General features: G+C 44.0%; 1 protein-coding gene across 1 annotated transcript in view; it reads right to left on the bottom strand.

Moving 5' to 3' along the window:
• RTRAF (RNA transcription, translation and transport factor) overlaps positions 1–19387 on the bottom strand; it is a 25832-nt gene extending 6445 nt beyond the window's left edge. The window contains exons 1-7 of the mRNA XM_068120044.2: positions 19233–19387; positions 16741–16865; positions 14226–14325; positions 12959–13048; positions 12745–12833; positions 2342–2410; positions 1335–1383 (exon numbers count right to left, since the gene is read on the bottom strand). Of these exons, the coding sequence (XP_067976145.1) occupies positions 1335–1383; positions 2342–2410; positions 12745–12833; positions 12959–13048; positions 14226–14325; positions 16741–16865; positions 19233–19293 (583 nt within the window). The 5' untranslated portion in view covers positions 19294–19387. The remainder of the gene's footprint in view (positions 1–1334; positions 1384–2341; positions 2411–12744; positions 12834–12958; positions 13049–14225; positions 14326–16740; positions 16866–19232) is intronic.
• Between the last annotated feature and the right edge of the window lie 1969 nt (positions 19388–21356).

Below are 21356 nucleotides of genomic sequence, written 5' to 3'. Positions count from 1 at the left end.
GCGGTGAGTGCGTGAAAGGCCCCTGGAGTTAGCTTCATCGCGGGAGACAAACAGATAAAGAGTACAAAGGTTATAAAATAGACATGTTAAGATGGTTAAATGCAACAAACTGCAACTTGGTAAAGTTGTTTGGTAGAGTTGTTTCAACACCATATGTGAGGTTAAGGTACTGTTATTAATATCTAGCTCATGGTGATGTTGAAATTGGTCATATTAGCCAAAGAATTTCAATTGGGTTAAAGTGTAACATTACAACATCAAGTTTGGTGTGAGTTATGTGCACGTCCTCGACACATCTTTTCATGTTTCTGGAAATATATTGACTTTTTAGGGTCCATTAAAATACTTCCAAATGTGTGTGTATTCTCCTATGTCTTTCTAACATTTTACACTCATTTTGCTGAACACTTTGTTTTTTTTTCTAAGTATGCATATTGTGTGGTGTTGGCCCATGATGGTGATATGCACATAACGGTGTCCAAATTTCATTTGCCCAAAATTTTGTGACAAGCAAATTTGCTGAAATATTTGTTGAGCATGATGCCCATAGTGATCAAGATTGAGCTTCATATTACATTTAAAAAAAACAACACACACACTGCAAATAACCGATTAAAGTGGACACCGAGTTATGTGCATATCAATATAAGCCTGTATTGAGTGTGTTGTATGTCTTCGCAAATAATCTTTTAACGGAACATGCTGCAGGTCTGAAATTCTAGATTTAGATACTTAAATACACTTACATTAACATAATAGGTTGCATTTTATATTCCCTTGAACAACATATTTTGCCCTTAATGTAACAATGGGTGTACCCACTATCTGAGCCATGCTTATATATATATATATATTATATATATATATATATATATATATATATATATATATATATATATATATATATATACATACTAGCAAAGGTAATGCAGAATTGCATGGGAGTGGGAAGGGGAGGGAGTCGTGGAGGAGAGAAGGGGAGGGAAAGGGTAAATGGAGGAATGGGGGGGAGGGGTAGAAGAAGGGGAGAAGGGAAGGGAAAGGTGTGGGGGATAAAGACAAGATGGCACGCATGCACACGACCTGGGAGGGCTTTGTTCCACCTTCTGAAACCAAGGTTTAGAGATAATCATTGGAGCTATTATTGTGACATTGCTCATTTTGCAAAGATGAATATAAAGCATATTCGCTTATTTCGACCAAGACTGGTCCACCCATTCCAAGTTATGACTAAAACACAACATGAAGATTATTAAAGACATTAATGCTCCATACTCTACCAAACCTTATAAACCCCAACTTTCAAGTGATTTGAATGACAATTCCTGACTCACCGCCAGTCTCAAAGCCAAGTTCATTCTGGTGCAGAGGGATCGGTATGCCCTGAGAACACAGCAAACAACCAATGGTGTCCGAATGAAGAATTTGTTGATTTATTAACGCCACTCCATGGAAATATTCAACCTCATACATAGTAGGTGGAAGAGTAAAAGAGATCAGGCACAGGTTTTAAATGCATTACATTGCAATTATTATTTCGTTATTATTATTGGGCCTCTGATGCTGTGCCCCGTTTCCAGTAAGCCGGTGCTCATTTTGGCAATCTCCGAAGAATGACTGAATCAACCCACCTGGTGTTATTTAACGGCACGAGATGGATCACTACATTCAGGAATAACTTCACTTCCAAGATTAATTAATTTATAGTCTTGTACGTCTTTGGCATTACAATTAGATTTTTCTATCGTAATAATCCTTCTTGGTAGCAGAAAACAGTCTCGCAAACATTATGTTGGGATTCGATGAACTTTCTGAGATCAGCATCTGATTTCCTCTTACGCCATCGTCGCTCAGCATCGTCGAGCATCCTTTACAAAGTCATCAAGCCAGTTAGGTTTGAGACATACAGAGCGATTTCTAGTTGTCGGAGGAGCATGCACATCTCAAACTTCACGGAAGGCTTCATTGTATTGCTGGGATACGATCATTTGCATCATGGTCAGAGCTTTCCAGGATGAATCCCATTTTAGTCGCTGGATCAATGGAGAACTTGAAAAGATCAATTGATTTGCACCTACACAGAACAAACACATCTTTTGCAAGTGCTCGTCTTGCTAAGTTCAACACAGTGCACCAGGAAGTGACCAGAGTGTTGCATTTGATCAAAATGACTTGATTGCAAGAGTCACCATCCTTAGCTATCCCAAGATCAGGGGTATGCCTTAAGCGATGTGAGATGCTCCTGTGTTGAACCCGTGTTGCTGCATGACCCAGGTATATCAATATCTCAACAATTCAGATCACAAATGTTTGCAAACACAAAATATGTCGTCAGTTTTACCTCTTTCCTATTATTTTCCTTAATTATGTCAGCAGGAGACAACCGTTCTTGCACAAGGATTCTTGCAGCCTAGAAGGGAAAACAACAAAAGGTCCACATGTGGATCAACATAAAACTATTTTAAGCTAATTATGCAAAGACAACTTCTGAGGAACTTCTTGCTTAGTTAGTGGATGTTAAAGATCTAACGGTGTCCTTCGTAAAAGGTAGGTGAACTATCGCCGGCACCCTGAACAAATTCCATAAATTCCTGTCCAAACCTACAAGGGGCACTGACTGCATGCCACTTCAGACAACTATTTTGATTTGGTGGCCACAGCTGCACCCCCAGCAAATAATGCTATCCACAGCTACATGCTGCAACTTAAACAAGAACCTGTGTATGCTTCTTTTTTCACTTCCTTTCGCTCCATGACCCTTAACCCCACTCACTAAAAATTTTAAGCTGTACCATTCATACTACACAAATTCCCACAAAGCCTTGTCCATGCATTTTCAGAAAGCCTCAACCTGTTGGCAAGTACTACTAGAAAGTAGAATTTGACATGAATGCTTCAATCGAAATGCCTCCATCCACGTTAGTGAGAGGTGTTAGAAAGTCTCTGATATTATGCATTCGATATACGTGAACGTTTCCTGCTTTGCTTATGAATGTTTTCTTGCAATATGTTGATGCCATGTTGGTGTAGTGCGAGCCTGTAATTCTTACTTTTTTCTATTAATATACACCAGAAAGGGAGGAGACTTCCGGCTTCTTGCTGATGGCTCGTGTGAGCGAGTTGATTGCCGCCATCTTTGCCTTGTTTTATTAAATGTTGTGCCGAAAGGGAGTTTAGTGTCTCGTCCTGTCCGAACCGTTTGATCACGGCCCTTTTCCTGGATCCACTGTTCTCTATTATCCTCCGCACTAGCTAGCCTTTACCGAAGGATTTCAATCCCTACTTTTCAAGAGGAATAGAGAGATGGAGAGAGAGGAAGCATGAGATATAGATAGAGAGATGAAGAGAGGTATAGATATTGAGATGGAGAGATATAGAGATTAAGAGAGATATAGATATAGAGATGAAGAGATATAGATAAAGAGATGAAGAGAGATATAGATATAGAGATGAAGAGAGATATAGATATCGAGATGGAGAGAGGTATAGATATAGAGATGAAGAGAGATATAGATATCGAGATGGAGAGAGATATAGATATAGAGATGAAGAGAGATATAGATATTGAGATGGAGAGATATAGATATAGAGATGAAGAGAGATATAGATACAGAGATGAAGACAGATATGGATATAGAGATGAAGAGAGATATAGATAAAGAGATGAAGAGAGGTATAGATATAGAGATGAAGAGAGATATAGATAAAGAGATGAAGAGATATAGATACAGAGATGAAGACAGATATGGATAAAGAGATGAAGAGAGGTATAGATAAAGAGATGAAGAGAGATATAGATAAAGAGATGAAGAGAGATATAGATACAGAGATGAAGACAGATATGGATATAGAGATGAAGAGAGATATAGATGAAGAGAGGTATAGATATAGAGATGAAGAGAGATATAGATAAAGAGCTGGAGAGAAATAGATATAGAGATGAAGACAGATATAGATATCAGGAGCAAGAGAGATATAGATATAGGGATGGAGAGATATAGATAAAGAGATGAAGAGAGATATAGATAAAGAGATGAAGAGAGATATAGATAAAGAGATGAAGAGAGGTATAGATATAGAGATGAAGAGAGATATAGATAAAGAGATGGAGAGAAATAGATATAGAGATGAAGACAGATATAGATATCAGGAGCAAGAGAGATATAGATATAGGGATGGAGAGATATAGATAAAGAGATGAAGAGAGATATAGATAAAGAGATGAAGAGAGATATAGATAAAGAGATGAAGAGAGGTATAGATAAAGAGATGAAGAGAGGTATAGATATAGAGATGAAGAGAGATATAGATAAAGAGATGAAGAGAGAAATAGATATAGAGATGAAGACAGATATGGATATAGAGATGAAGAGAGATATAGATAAAGAGATGAAGAGAGGTATAGATATAGAGATGAAGAGAGATATAGATAAAGAGATGAAGAGAGAAATAGATATAGAGATGAAGACAGATATAGATATCAGGAGCAAGTGAGATATAGATATAGGGATGGAGAGATATAGATAAAGAGATGAAGAGAGATATAGATAAAGAGATGAAGAGAGATATAGATATAGAGATGAAGACAGATATAGATATAGAGATGGAGAGATATAGATATTGAGATGGAGAGATATAGATAAAGAGATGAAGAGAGGTACAGATATAGAGATGAAGAGAGATATAGATATAGAGATGAAGACAGATATAGATATCGAGAGTAAGAGAGATATAGATATAGAGATGGAGAGAGATATAGATATGGAGATGAAGAGAGATATAGATATAGAGATAAAGAGAGATATAGATATAGAGATGAAGAGAGATATAGACATTGAGATGAAGAGAGATATAGATACAGAGATGAAGAGATATAGATAAAGAGATGGAGAGATATAGATACAGAGATGGAGAGATATAGATATAGAGATGAAGAGAGATATAGATATAGAGATGGAGAGAGATATAGATATAGAGATGAAGAGAGATATAGATACAGAGATGAAGACAGATATGGATATAGAGATTAGGAGAGATATCGACACAGAGATGAAGACAGATATAGACATAGAGATGAAGAGAGATATAGATATAGAGATGAAGACAGATATAGATATAGAGATGAAGACAGATATAGATATCGAGAGTAAGAGAGATATAGATATAGATGAAGAGAGAAAGAGATGAAGAGAGGTATAGATATCGAGATGAAGAGAGATATAAATAAAGAGATGAAGAGAGGTTTAGATATAGAGATGAAGAGAGATATAAATAATAAATAAAGAGATGAAGAGAGATTTCGATATGGAGATGAAGAGAGATATAGATATAGAGAGATGTAGATATAGATATCGAGAGGAAGAGAGATATAGATACAGAGATGGAGAGATATAGATACAGAGATGAAGACAGATACAGATATTGAGATGAAGAGAGATAAACAGTCACGTAAAAAAGTAAGTACACCCCATGTAAAGTTTTGACTCTTTCAACATATTTCAACACGCAGCTATTTGATCTTCATTTCAACAATATTGATAGACAAAGGTGATATAATACAACAAATATCATGAAACATTTACATTTTGTCGTCGACTGTATAATTTAAATAAAAATAAATGCAAATTTCGCATGTGGAAAAAGTAAGTACACCCCTACATTTATCACTGCTTCAAATACCTAAAATTCGAATCAGGTGCACCAGCTCAGGTGCAAATGATTAGAACATCGTGAGAGAGGATCTTCGAGGAACCTGTCTTATTCAAACCTCAGACATTTAGTTTGGTTTGCTCTTTGTTTTTGAAGTGTGCGGCGTCACCATGCCTAGATCAAAAGAGCTCTCTGAGGCCTTCAGAAAGAAGGTTATAGATGCCTACGAGTCTGGGAAGGGATTTAAAAAGATCTCCAAACAATTTGAAATCAATCATTCGACGGTCCGGAAGATCATCTTCAAGTGGAGAAGATTCCAAACAACTGCCAACTTGTTCAGGCCAGTCCGCCCCAGCAAGTTCAGCCCGAGAGCAGACCGCAAGATGCTGAAAAAAGTCTCTAAGAACCCCAGAACGTCATCACGGGACCTACAGGTAGCTCTAGCCACTGTTGATGTCAAAGTGCACGAGTCGACCATTAGAAAGAGGCTGCACAAATTTGATCTACATGGGAGGTGTGCCAGGAGGAAACCTTTGGTGCCCAGAAATAACATCAGGGCAAGACTAAAGTTTGCCATTGAACACCTAGGCAAAGACCAGCAAATCTGGAACAATGTGCTCTGGACAGATGAGTCAAAGGTAGAGCTATTTGGCCACAGTACCAGAAGACATGTTTGGAGAAAACCAAAGACAGCATTTGACCACAAGAACCTGATACCAACTGTAAAGCATGGTGGTGGAAATATTATGGTTTGGGGCAGCTTTGCTGCATCAGGGCCTGGCCAGCTCACCATCATAGAATCCACTATGAATTATTCATTGTACCAAAGGGTGCTTGAGGATAATGTGAGGCCATCTGTCGGAAAGTTGAAGCTCAACCGAAGGTGGACCTTGCAACATGACAATGACCCTAAACATACCAGTAAATCCACCAAGGAATGGCTGAGAAGAAAGAAATGGAGGGTTCTGGAATGGCCAAGTCAAAGCCCAGATCTAAATCCCATCGAGATGTTGTGGGGGGATTTAAAACGAGCTGTGCCTGCAAGAAACCCCTCAAATATCGCACAGCTGAAGGAATTCTGCATGGAGGAGTGAGCAAAAATTTCTCCCAGTCGATGTCAGAGACTGGTAGACAGTTATAAGAAACGCCTACTTGAGGTGTTTCTGCCAAAGGGGCAATACCACCTATTCGAGCCAAGGGTGTACTTACTTTTTCCACAAGCGAAATTTGCATTTATGTTTATTTAAATGATACAATGGTGTGTACCGGTGTGTATCCTGGTTAGAATAGGTACACCGTATCCCTGCGTGTCGTAAGAGGCCACTAAGAGGGTTGGCGTTAGGAAGGGCATCCGGCCATAAAAACATTGCCTCAAAAAGAGAACCATGACAATTACAACTACATATGGGCAGGGTACAGCCCGAAGTGGAGATCGGTTTCTGAGGTTTGGGACATGGAATGCAGGGACAATGACAGGGAGATCAGGAGAAGTGGTGGAGGTATTGGTCAGAAGAAGAGTGGACATATGTTGTGTGCAAGAGACGAGATGGAAGGGAAGTGGTGTGAGAATGGTGAAGGGTAGGCAGGGACAGAAATACAGGTTCGTGTGGCAAGGGTGCCCGGAAGGCATGAATGGTGTTGGTGTCCTGTTTTCTGATGAGTTTGTAGACAGTGTGGTGAGTGTGACGAGAGTGAGTGATAGGTTGATGATGGTGAAAATGATGATTGGAAAGCTCTTGGTGAAAGTCATCGCGGGATATGTTCCGCAGGTTGGTCAGAGCGATGAAGAGAAGGACAAGTTCTGGTGTGCGATAGAGAAGCTGATGGAAAACGTGAAAGATGAGGAAGTTGTTGTGGTAGGAGGAGACCTAAATGGACATATGGGATGGAGTATGGACGGATTTGAGGGACTTCATGGGGGTTACGGATATGGTATGAGAAATGGAGAAGGTGAAAGGATTTTAGAGTTTGCTGATGGAGCTGATTTGTTGATTTGTAATACTCAGTTCCAGAAAGAGGATAATAAGCTTGTCACATATACGTCAGGTGGGTCGACGACAACCGTTGACTACCTGATGGTGCGTAGGCGAGATAGGGGGCACCTCCGGGACACAAAGGTGATCCCGGGGGAGGAGGCTGTTTCATTGCACCACTTGGTTGTCTGCGACATAAGGGTGAAAGGTGCGAGGAGAGCTCGGCGGGTGAAGTACCAACCGAGAATGAAGGTGTGGAGGTTGAAAGAGGTGACAGCAAGGGAGGCATTAAAAGAGAGGCTGAGTATGGTAGAGGATGATGTGGTTGAGCTTGAACGTGGTTGGACGTCAATGAAAGATAGTCTGTTGGGAGCCGTTGGTGAGGTATGTGGATGGACAAAAGGACCACTGAGGCACTCGGAAACATGGTGGTGGGATGAAGTTGGAAAGAGGATTGATGAGAAGAGGAAGAAGTTCAAGGAGTGGCAGAAGGCGAAGGGTACGGGAGCAGAAAAAGCAGAGCATGAAAGTTATAAGGCAGCCAAGAAGGCTGCAAAGAAAGAGGTAGCAAAGGCGCAGGAGGCATGTAGGAAAATGTTCGGAGAACGCTTGGATTCGGAAGAGGGTCGGAGAGCGGTGTTCAGGATTGCAAAGCAGATAGCGAAAGAGAGGTGTGATGTGATGGGGGTGAGTTGCTTGAAGGATGAAGTGGGACAAATCGTTGTGGACCCAGATGGAATTAAAGGAAGATGGAAAAGATATATGGAAATGCTGTTGAATACAGAGAATGAATGGGATGGCAACATAGAGAGTAACCCAGTTTTAGGACCGGCAGAGAAGATAACTGAGAAGGAAGTTGAGGAAGCGATAAAAGCAATGAAGAGTAGAAAAGCGGGAGGGCCGACAGGAGTTGTGAGAGATATGTTGAAGGCAGCAGGAAGTTGGGGTGTGAAGAGAATGACAGGGATCTGTAATCTGGTGGTGAAAGAAGGCCGCATTCCAGTGGATTGGGAACTGAGTACCCTCATCCCTCTATACAAGGGGAAAGGTGACCCTCTGGAGTGTGGCTCGTACCGAGCGATAAAGTTAGTGGAGCATGGAATGAAGGTATTGGAAAGGGTGTTGGAGAGGAGGATAAGGAAGAAGGTGAAGATCGACGAAATGCAGTTTGGATTTTTGCCAGGAAGAGGAACGACAGACGCGCTCTTTATTGTGAGGCAGTTGCAGGAGAAGTATATGGAGAAGAGGAAGAAGTTGTTTCTTGGGTTTGTTGATCTGGAGAAAGCATTCGATAGGGTTCCACGCAAAGTATTGACATGGGCATTGAGGAAGTTAGGAGTGGAGGAATGGTTGATCAGAGTAGTGGTGGCAATGAACAAAAGAGCGTGCACAGCTGTAAGGACGAAGGATGGGAACAGTGGTGAGTTTGAGGTGAGGGTGGGAGTGCATCAGGGGTCGGTACCAAGTCCACTACTATTTGTAGGTGTGATGGAGGTGCTGGCTCAGAACGTAAAGGAGGGTTTACCATGGGAGTTGTTGTATGCAGATGATCTGGTGTTGATTGCGGAAAGTATGGATGGACTGAAGGAAAAGATGAACAAGTGGAAGGAATGTATTGAGGCAAAAGGTCTGAAGGTGAATATAGGAAAGACGAAGGTGATGGCAAGTGGTAAAGCATGTGGTGAGGTGGAAAGAACTGGGAAGTGGCCATGTGCTGTGTGCAGGAAGGGTGTCGGAGTGAACTCCATTCAATGTACAATGTGCGCTGAGTGGGTTCATCAAAAATGTAGTGGTTTGAGAGGGTCATTAACCAGTGTGGCAGCTACATTCAAATGCAAGGTGTGCACAGAGGGTGCGGCAGATGGAGGAAATGTTGAGTTGTATCTTGGAGACGGCGTGAAGCTGGAAGGTGTGAAAACATTTTGCTACCTCGGAGACATGCTGAATGGAGAAGGTAGATCAGACTCGGCAATGGTTGCTAGAGTGAGATGTGCATGGAAGAAGTTTCGGGAACTGAGTGGCGTGCTGACAAGGAGGGGAGTGTCGTTGAAGCTGAAGGGAAAGGTGTATGCTGCATGTGTGAGAACTGTTATGATTTATGGGAGCGAGACATGGGTAATGAACGTAGAGCAGCAAAGAAGGCTGGAAAGGGTGGAAATGCTAATGGTTCGGTGGATGTACAGAGTATCGTTGAGAGAGAGGAAGACAAATGATGAATTGCGAAAGATGATGGGAATAGAGCCTGTGATTGATGCAGTGAAGAGGACCAGGTTGAGATGGTTTGGTCATGTGTTGAGGAAGGATGAAAGTGACTGGTTGAGAAGAGTGATGGAAATGAATGAAGAAGGAAGTAGAGGACGGGGAAGACCGAGAAAGACTTGGCTAAAGATGGTGGAAGAAGAAATGCGGGCAAGGGGGTTAACAAGGAGAGATGCAGAAAATAGGGCAAAATGAAGAAGATTGTCATGGGGATCGCAAGGCTAACCCCCGCTCTAGCAGGGAAAATGGCCTTAAAATGCATGTTATTGTGTAAATTACACAATGGACTACAAAATGTAAATGTTTCATGATATTTGTTAAATTATATCACCGTTATCTATCAATATTGTTGAAATGAAGCTCAAATAGCTGTATGTTGAAATATGTTGAAAAAGTCAAAACTTTACATGGGGTGTACTTAGTTTTTCACATGACTGTAGATATAGAGATGAAGAGACATATAGATATTGAGATGAAGAGAGGTATAGATATTGAGATGAAGATTGATATAGATATTGAGATGAAGAGAGATATAGATATTAAGATGAAGAGAGCTATAGATATTGATATGAAGAGAGATATAGATATAGAGATGAAGAGACATATAGATATTGAGATGAAGAGAGGTATAGATATTGAGATGTAGAAAGATATAGATATTGAGATGAAGAGAGATATATATATTAAGATGAAGAGAGATATAGATATTGAGATGAAGAGAGATATAGATAAAGAGATGAAGAGAGATATATATATTGAGATGAAGAGATATAGATAAAGAGATGACGAGAGATATAGATATTGAGATGAAGAGAGATATAGATATTGAGATGAAGAGAGATATAGATATTGAGATGAAGAGAGATATAGATATTGAGATGAAGAGAGATATAGATAAAGAGATGAAGAGAGATATAGATATTGAGATGAAGAGAGATATAGATAAAGAGATGAAGAGAGATATAGATATTGAGATGAAGAGAGATATAGATATTGAGATGAAGAGAGATATAGATATTGAGATGAAGAGAGATATAGATATTGAGATGAAGAGAGATATAGATAAAGAGATGAAGAGAAATATAGATAAAGAGATGAAGAGAGATATATATATTGAGATGAAGAGATATAGATAAAGAGATGAAGAGAGATATAGATATTGAGATGAAGAGAGATATAGATATTGAGATGGAGAGAGATATAGATATTGAGATGAAGAGAGATATAGATATTGAGATGAAGAGAGATATAGATGTTGATATGAAGAGAGATATAGATATAGAGATGAAGAGAGATATAGATATAGAGATGAAGAGAGATATAGATATAGAGATGAAGAGAGATATAGATATTGAGATGAAGAGAGATATAGATATTGAGATGAAGAGAGACATAGATATAGAGATGAAGAGAGAGGAAGAGAATTAGAAGAGAGAGGGAGACCGAGAGAGGGAGACCGAGAGAGGGAGACCGAGAGAGGGAGACAGAGAGAGGGAGATAGAGAGAGGGAGATAGAGAGAGGGAGACAGAGAGAGGGAGACAGAGAGAGGGAGACAGAGAGAGGGAGACAGAGAGAGGGAGACAGAGAGAGATATAACAGAGACAACATACAGATGTTAAGAGTTATGGTATGTAAAATGGTTTTCATAGGGCACATGACCTTTGTCCAGTTCAATCTAAAATTGAATAAGCTCATCTTTGTATTACAATCCATAGGTGTGTCAAGTATGGTTGAAAATTCTTGAGTGGTTCATACGTCATTGCAGTAACAAATATTTTCAATTAAAGGACACTTGACCTTTGACATGTTGAACCCAAATTTTAATCAGTTCATCTTTGTATTGCAGTGCATAGTTATGCCAGTTGGTCAAAATTCCTTCAACCGTTCACAAGTCATCTTGGTAAACAAAAATCTCGTACTTTCAGTGAAAGGTCACATGACCTTTGCCCCACAATCTTGTCATCTTATCTTTGCATCATCGTAAATACCTTTACCAAGTTTGATCAAAATCCCGAGTAACTGATGAAATCTATATAATTTCTTCCCGGATCTTGGTATTTTGGCCCTTTCACACTTCTTTCTACTTTTTCACATTTCTCTTTATTCATTCTAATTCTTGCTTTTTCTTTTATTTTATCTTTTACTCTTTATTTCTCTTTCTTTATCTTTCTTTATCTACCTGTCTCGGGAGAAGTGAATTTTTGCAAACATTTTTCTGGAAGGTTCACTTGGCTGCACCTGGATGTGTTTGAGGGTTGTGGAGTAGCGGCTGAAACCCGAATCCTATCCAGGTTCCTCCTGATGACTTCACCTTTGCTCTTTGCTTATTCGGGTTCTTTCTGATGACTTCAATGCAATATTTGGTCTTACATTTGATTTGGTGGTTCACAAGTTATCACTGTAACCAAAAATCTGCTAATTACAGCTGAAAGTCACATGATGATGTCGAGTCTCCTCGGGCAATGATGGCATTGCCTTTCTATGGCTGGTACACACGGGTAAGTGTGTGGTACAGACGGGGGTCGGCACTCCTCTCCGTCAAACCAGTTATCTTGGTACTCATTCGTCAAACCAGTTATCTGATTAAAAGTCACATGACCTTTGACCCTTTGAACCAAAAATCGAATCAGTTCATCGTTGCATCATAATTCACCATTGTACCAAGTTTGGTAAAAAATCCCTTCAGTGGTTACCACACCTTCAGCAGCAGAGGCATATATAGAACCATCGTGTGCCCCCCTCTCCCCCTACTCAAATATAACACTGACAATTTTGAACATTACTCTCCTGAAAAAAAAAAAGATCAGCGGTGCAACACAAATCAACACTCAATAGTTCATGAGAAATATCCTTTACACCTACCTTCAGCATAAGCAGGTAATCATCGTGAAGGGGTATTTGAAGTTGGTTTGCCAGAGCAGAGATGCCAGCCCGAACATCAGGGTTGTTAACTGCAACACGATTCATAGACATTGTTATTCGTGAAAGAGAAAACCAAGGGATAAAGTTCAAAAAAAACATTCGTTAACACCGAGAAACGGGCCAAAAGTCAGCATTTGCTTTGTAGAATTCTTACCATCAATGTTCATGATGGAATCAGAGGATGCACCCATTATTGCAGAATTCTTGCTGCTGACTTCAACAGAAACGTTCTTGTACTTTTCAACTGTTAAAATCCAAAAGAGCAACGTTGTCCTGAACTTTCAAACTAACAAAATCATTGTTACACTGTCTACAGGGTAACTACAAAGGGGAGGGTGGGGGCAAAGGAGGGGGAAGGAGAGGAGGATCATTTATCTGAATATTATTCTTTGTCTATGATGATAATAACCAAACATCTTCAAGTTATTTGGGACATATTCCAAAGCTTTGCAGGTGTGAAGTTTGCAGGTGCAATTTCACTCAATGATCGAGTCAACCTGCGGATCCCTCAAGTACCTGCATGGTTGAATACCATTGAAAAATCACCCACAAATCATCATCTCACAGGCAGACAACCTCTCATCGGAGCTGTATGGGAGTTTGAAAAAAAAAACTCATTACTGATCAACTGGAATAAGACAACAAAGACCTGCTGCTCTCGGTGCCCCCACCTTTTGGGTGGTATGTGTGCGCACACGATGGTATCTCCCACGATGAAGCTGATTCTGAGGGTCTGAGGGTCGGTCGGTCGGTCTGTGTGTGTGTGTGTGTGTGCGTCTCTTTCTCTCTAGCTCCCCCTGCACTGCCCCCCAAATATTCCTGCAGGACGCACAAGATCTGCCAGCAACCCTCTTCTGGTGAAACTGCCAAAATCAAGACTCTGCTCACCTTCACTCTTTTATTCCTCTTTTCTCCCTCCTCTGGAACAAACTCCCTCACTCTCTTCAATCCCACTCCCCCCTCTAATTCTTTAAAACAGCTGTTCACCACCATCTTGTATCTTCCCCAATTCAAAACCTTGATCTTTTCTACCCCCGTTAATCCACCCCAAATCCACCTCCTTCAAATTCCGTTTTCTTTCCTGAAAGTCCTAGTAGTATCCATCTTGTTTATTTCCATGTAACCCGCCCCAGCCCTCTCCCTTCCACAGATATCCTGATGTCCTTGTTCCCTACTGTTGTTGTGCTTCCCTTTCTCTCCCCATTTTGTCTCCCGCTCCCGTTATTATATGTTAAATGTGTTAGCTCTCATACGAGCCTCGACCAAGTATACAAAAAAAGAAGAAAAAAAAGTTTTTATTGTTCAGCTTTCGGGGGCAGATTTAAATGCACAACTTGATGAAGATACGAGGGCGATTCACTATTCCAATTGTTGGATAAAGGCATCGTTCAACAAAAAACAAAAACAAATTCAAAGTATACCATTGTCTGCATACTCGAGCCTCACAGCTAATCCCAGCAACCAATCGACAGCTTCGATCTTCTCCTTCACATTAAATGGACAGCAGATATCCAAAAGATACTGAAACCAGACAGAGAAATTAAAATGCCTTTTACCAAATTTCAAATTCAGAATAAAGACAAAGAAAAATATCCAGTCATTCCAACCAAATCTGATGGTGGAGTGTGTTGTGTGACTGATGGTGGAGTTTGTTGTGTGACTGATGGTGGAGTGTGTTGTGTGACCGATGGTGGAGTGTGTTGTGTGACCGATGGTGGAGTGTGTTGTGTGACCGATGGTGGAGTGTGTTGTGTGACCGATGGTGGAGTTTGTTGTGTGACTGATGGTGGAGTTTGTTGTGTGACCGATGGTGGAGTGTGTTGTGTGACCGATGGTGGAGTGTGTTGTGTGACCGATGGTGGAGTGTGTTGTGTGACCGATGGTGGAGTGTGGTGTGTGACCGATGGTGGAGTGTGGTGTGTGACCGATGGTGGAGTGTGTTGTGTGACCGATGGTGGAGTGTGGTGTGTGTGACTGATGGTGGAGTGTGGTGTGTGACCGATGGTGGAGTGTGGTGTGTGACCGATGGTGGAGTGTGGTGTGTGACCGATGGTGGAGTGTGTTGTGTGACCGATGGTGGAGTGTGTTGTGTGACCGATGGTGGAGTGTGTTGTGTGACCGATGGTGGAGTGTGTTGTGTGACCGATGGTGGAGGGTGTTGTGTGACCGATGGTGGAGTGTGTTGTGTGACCGATTGTGGAGTGTGTTGTGTGACCGATTGTGGAGTGTGTTGTGTGACCGATGGTGCAGTGTGTTGTGTGACCGATGGTGGAGTGTGTTGTGTGACCGATGGTGGAGTGTGTTGTGTGACCGATGGTGGAGTGTGTTGTGTGACCGATGGTGGAGTGTGTTGTGTGACCGATGGTGGAGTGTGTTGTGTGACCGATGGTGGAGTGTGTTGTGTGACCGATGGTGGAGTGTGTTTTGTGACCGATGGTGGAGTGTGTGACTGATTGTGGAAGTGGAGTGTACGACTGATGGTGGGGGTGGAGTGTGCGACTGATGGTGGGGGTGGAGTGTGCGACTGATGGTGGGGGTGGAGTGTGCGACTGATGGTGGGGGTGGAGTGTGCGACTGATGGTGGGGGTGGAGTGTGTGACTGATGGTGGGGGTGGAGTGTGCGACTGATGGTGGGGGTGGAGTGTGCGACTGATGGTGGGGGTGGAGTGTGCGACTGATGGTGGGGGTGGAGTGTGCGACTGATGGTGGGGGTCGAGTGTGCGACTGATGGTGGGGGTGGTGTGCGTGACTGATGGTGGGGGTGGAGTGTGCGACTGATGGTGGGGGTGGAGTGTGCGACTGATGGTGGGGGTGGAGTGTGCGACTGATGGTGGGGGTGGAGTGTGCGACTGATGGTGGGGGTCGAGTGTGCGACTGATGGTGGGGGTGGAGTGTGCGACTGATGGTGGGGGTCGAGTGTGCGACTGATGGTGGGGGTGGTGTGCGTGACTGATGGTGGGGGTGGAGTGTGCGACTGATGGTGGGGGTGGAGTGTGCGACTGATGGTGGGGGTGGAGTGTGCGACTGATGGTGGGGGTGGAGTGTGCGACTGATGGTGGGGGTCGAGTGTGCGACTGATGGTGGGGGTGGAGTGTGCGACTGATGGTGGGGGTCGAGTGTGCGACTGATGGTGGGGGTGGTGTGCGTGACTGATGGTGGGGGTGGAGTGTGCGACTGATGGTGGGGGTGGAGTGTGCGACTGATGGTGGGGGTGGAGTGTGCGACTGATGGTGGGGGTGGAGTGTGCGACTGATGGTGGGGGTGGAGGGTGCGACTGATGGTGGGGGTGGAGTGTGCGACTGATGGTGGGGGTGGAGTGTGCGACTGATGGTGGGGGTGGAGTGTGCGACTGATGGTGGGGGTGGAGTGTGCGACTGATGGTGGGGGTGGAGTGTGCGACTGATGGTGGGGGTGGAGTGTGCGACTGATGGTGGGGGTGGAGTGTGCGACTGATGGTGGGGGTGGAGTGTGCGACTGATGGTGGGGGTGGAGTGTGCGACTGATGGTGGGGGTGGATTGTGCGACTGATGGTGGGGGTAGAGTGTGCGACTGATGGTGGGGATGGAGTGTGCGACTGATGGTGGGGTGGAGTGTGCGACTGATGGTGGGGGTGGAGTGTGCGACTGATGGTGGGGGTGGAGTGTGCGACTGATGGTGGGGGTGGAGTGTGCGACTGATGGTGGGGGTGGAGTGTGCGACTGATGGTGGGGGTGGAGTGTACGACTGATGGTGGGGGTGGAGTGTGCGACTAATGGTGGGGGTGGAGTGTACGACTGATGGTGGGGGTGGAGTGTGCGACTGATGGTGGGGGTGGAGTGTGCGACTGATGGTGGGGGTGGAGTGTGCGACTGATGGTGGGGGTGGAGTGTGCGACTGATGGTGGAGTGTGCGACTGATGGTGGAGTGTGCGACGTAACTCAGGTGTACAATGCGTACCTGCTCAAAATATTTTGGCCATTCATTGCTGTGTACATTGCGGAGATTTCCTCGTTCCTCGATTTTATAATGTCTTATCTTCTGATCTTCCAACCAAATGATAACATTTCTGAATTCATTTTCATCTGAGAAATACGACATGTATTTTGAAATGGTACATCAGCGAATACTTACATACATGCTTAATATCAGTGTGTACAATGTTCATTGAAATATTACAGAACATATAATATAAGTTTGATCATAGCACCAAATGCTAGTAAATATATATATTGCACTCTACCAGTGTCATTGTGATTTAAAATACGGAACACCTAAACTTCCAATCTTATTACCTCAACTCGCCCACCCCCTACCCCCACTTCCTCCACACATCTCATTTGTAAGATATTTCAATTTGTCCAATAAAAGTGTGGGAAGTGGGGAAGCAAAGAGAGGGGAGGGGGGAGCAATGGGTGGGGAAGCAATAGGCAGCAAGAGTTGGGCTGGGGGGTGGGGGGGGGGGGGGGAGGTGGAGAGAAAGCAAGGGGTGGCCAGAGGAGTGCAAGTAAGTGGTGGGTGGGGGAGGAATGTTGTAATCAAGTGGTGGGTGGGGGGGGAGTGTAAGCAAGTGGTGGGTGGGGGAGGAATGCAAGCAATGGGGTGGGATTTGGAGGAATGTAAGCAAGGGGTGGGCAGAGAAGGAATGTAAGCAAAGGGTGGGTGGGGGAGGAATGTAAGCAAGGGGTGGGTGGGGGAGGAGGGAATGTAAGCAAGGGGTGGGTGGGGGGGGGAAGTAAGCAAGGGTGGGTGGGATGTAAGCAATGGGGTGGGTGGGGGATGTAAGGAATGGGGTGGTTGGGGGATGTAAGCAAGGGATGGGCTTCGGAGGAATGTAAGCAAGGGGTGGGGAGAGACGGGTGTAAGCAAATAGTGGGCCGAGATGGAGTGTAAGCAATGGGTTGGTGGGGGAGGAATGTAAGCAAGGGCTGGAATTTGGAGGAATGTAAGCAAGGGCTGGGATTTGGAGGAACGTAAGCAAGGGGTGGGTGGGGGAGGAGTGTAAGCAAGTGGTGGGTGGGGGAGGAATGTAAGCAAGTCATGGGTGGGGGAGGAATGTAGTAATCAAGTGGTGGGTGGGGGAGGAATGTTAGCAATGGGTGGGTGGGGGAGGAATGCAAGCAAGGGGGTGTGCTTTGGAGGAATGTAAGGAAGTGGTGGGTGGGGGAGGAATGCAAGCAATGGGGTGGGATTTGGAGGAATGTAAGCAAGGGGTGGGCAGAGAAGAAATGTAAGCAAGGGGTGGGTGGGGGAGGAATGCAAGCAAGGGGTGGGTGGGGGAGGAATGCAAGCAAGGGGTGGGTGGGGGAGGAATGCAAGCAAGGGGTGGGTGGGGGAGGAATGCAAGCAAGGGGTGGGTGGGGGAGGAATGCAAGCAAGGGGTGGGTGGGGGAGGAATGCAAGCAAGGGGTGGGTGGGGGAGGAATGCAAGCAAGGGGTGGGTGGGGGGGGAATGCAAGCAAGGGGTGGGTGGGGGGGGAATGTAAGCAAGGGCTGGGATTTGGAGGAATGTAAGCAAGGGGTGGGTGGGGGGAATGTAAGCAAGGGATAGGCTTTGGAAGAATGTAAGCAAGGGTGGGCAGAGTGTAAGCAAATAGTGGGCAGAGATGGAGTGTAAGCAAGGGGTTGGTGGGGAAGGAATGTAAGCAAGGGATGGGCTTTGGAGGAATGTAAGCAAGGGGTGGGTGGTGGAGGAATGTAAGCGTGGTGGGCTTTGGAGGAATGTAAGCAAGGGGTGGGCAGAGAAGGGGTGTAACTCGTAAGCAAATAGTGGGCAGAGAAGGATTAAGCAAGGGGTAGAGGAAGCAAGGGGTGGCTGTGGGTTTGACAGAATCAAGTGTCTGCAAAAGTCTGCTCGATCACCCGAAATACAACTATTTCGCAATCTGTTAAAATTATGAAAAAAAACTAAAAAAAAACTCCCGTAATGAAGCATCAACAACAATCAACTCTGTGAAAGTCCAGATTTTTTAAATTAAATAAACAATTAAATTTGTAAGGGGGAATTGAGCATTGGGACATTCCATAATACTAATAGAGCTATTGATGGGCAATGATAGACGTTCTGACATCGACAACATCAAGTCGGCACTTCATATCGTTAACCCTTAGCCTTACCTTAACAATAACATCATTATATTTATAGCTAAGAAGAGCGGAGGGGATGACCCCCTGCACCCCCGGGAAAGATCACGGCGAAATACTCCAAAGCCATTTAAAATCACCGGCAAGTTAGTGGCGGTAAATAAACCTTTAACAAGCTTTCGTTTAAAACGGAGATAAACAAGGCTGGCCCGACCCTAACACTAACACTAACAGAACGGCATCATTCATAACTTATCATATGAAGAATCCTTTCGAGTTCGGGAATAATCTTGTTACTCTAATAACTCGAAGGCCTTTCAAAGAAAGATCCTCTCGACGAGAAAGTTAAATCATTAGGTGAACGATACCGGAACAGTTGAAACCATCACTGTTGTGGTATTCCAATGACAGTAGTTTTCGCCGAAACATCGTGCGCTCGGTGTGGAAGAATTGCACGCTGATGCAACCGGAAGTTATTTTTTTTCCCCTCACGGATGTTCATTCAAATTCACTCATTCAGTATATTATTCATTCATGTTAAATTTAGTTTTGCTCTTTCTCTACGGATATTTCATCATGAAGTTCAATGATTCCTCAAGCTTTGCTTTTAAAATTTTTAAATCCCTTCAGTTATTCGTTCGCTATTCATTCTTGCTTCATTGTTATTATATAGTCGTTCATGTAACGTATTTATCAATTTATTTATTGTCTAGTCGTTCATGTAACGCATTACGTATTTATTCAATAAAATGTATTTGATGATTTAGTTTTGTCACATTTTCCTCGATTCTCACTATTATATTTTGCTTTCCTCTTTGTTATAGCGTGTACGTGTGACGTCACCACGTTTTTTGCGATCCGTCACCTTGCAATTGCAGTGCACGTTAAAAGCGGAATTACATGTTTAATGCATCATTGTGTTTACATTTTTTAAATAGTGATTTTTTGTGTTGTATTTCGTTGTGACCATCGTGTCGTTTATGGAGGACTAGCAGAAGTGCCCGGCATTGCCGGGTGGGGGAGAGGAGGAGGAGAGGTTTGGGGAGGGGGAAGGGCGAAGAGGGGAACGGGGGGGAGAGGAGAGGGGGGAGGGGAGGAGAGGGGGTAGGGGGAGGAGAGGGGGTAGGGGGAGGGGAGGAGATGGGGGAGGGGAGGAGATGAGGGAGGGGAGGAGATGGGGGAGGGGAGGAGATGAGGGAGGGGGGGGGGGAGGAGATGAGGGAGGGGGGGGGAGGAGATGAGGGAGGGGGGGGGGGAGGAGATGAGGGAGGGGGAGGGGAGGAGATGAGGGAGGGGGAGGGGAAGAGATGAGGGAGGGGGAGGGGAGGAGATGAGGGAGGGGGAGGGGAGGAGATGAGGGAGGGGGAGGGGAAGAGATGAGGGAGGGGGAGGGGAAGAGATGAGGGAGGGGGAGGGGAAGAGATGGGGGAGGGGGAGGAGATGGGGGAGGGGGAGGGGAGGAGATGGGGGAGGGGGGACGTGGGAGGGGGAGGTGGAGGGGGGAGGGGGGAAGTGGAGGGGGTAGGGTGGAGGGGGAAGGGAGGGGAGGGTAGGGGGAAGGGGAAGGGGTAGGGGGGAAAGGAAGGGGTAGGGGGGAAAGGGAGGGGAGGGATATAGATGGTTACTGGCAATTGATCACATCCAAAATGATGTAATCCACGCAATTTATGTACTTTACATAACGTTAATAGGAATACATGGCCGTGTAGATGGGAAATACAGTTTGTTTGAAATAAATCACAAATATCAGATGAAAGTTTTAAAATTTAGAACTATTCTCACTCAGAGTTAAACATCACCGCAATATTACGCGGTTGCTTCAACGTTTTCTGTGAATTATATGTCATCATTGTGAGATTTTTTTGGATTTTTTTTTTTTGAAATGAGATTTTTATATTTAAAAAAAACGGCAAAAAAGTATCAGAACAGCTGTGAAAAAGCATCAAAACAGCAGTGAACAAGCATCAGAACAGCAGTGAAAAAGCATCAAAACAGCAATGTAAAAGCATCAAAACATAAAAAGCATCAAAACAGCATTCGATATATTTTCACTTTTACGTTTTGGCTAACTTGCTCGCAAACCTGACGAAGATCCTGAGCGAGGATCGCTACGCTACGCTACGTTATGCTAACGCTATGTTAGCTACGCTACGTTACGCTAGGTTCGCTACGTTATGGCTAAAAATATGGATCTAAAGATTAAAGGAAAAAAAACCTATGTGGTGTGAATGGCAATGTTCCTCGCTGAAATGTGAAAAAACGCAATCGCTTTTCGCTCTGAATTACGTGCGAACGCGTAACTGTGATGTGTGGTTATGGCGGCAAGGCTGGAACATCACGTGATCGCTCTGAGCGAATCAGCGCGCTGCTCTGCCACCGGCTCAGAATCCGTGTATAATATTCCTCGCTGAAATGCGCTGAGGTAAATATGAATAAAAAATATGGATCTCGTCAAATATTTTTAGGTAGGCCATGTCCTTCCCAGGCTCAAT

This window comes from Myxine glutinosa, chromosome 6 (assembly GCF_964187855.1).
Source record: "Myxine glutinosa chromosome 6, kmMyxGlut1.1, whole genome shotgun sequence".
NCBI lineage: Eukaryota > Metazoa > Chordata > Myxini > Myxiniformes > Myxinidae > Myxine > Myxine glutinosa.
Note: the sequence above shows the minus strand (reverse complement) of the source record. Positions and strands in the feature narration are given on the sequence as shown.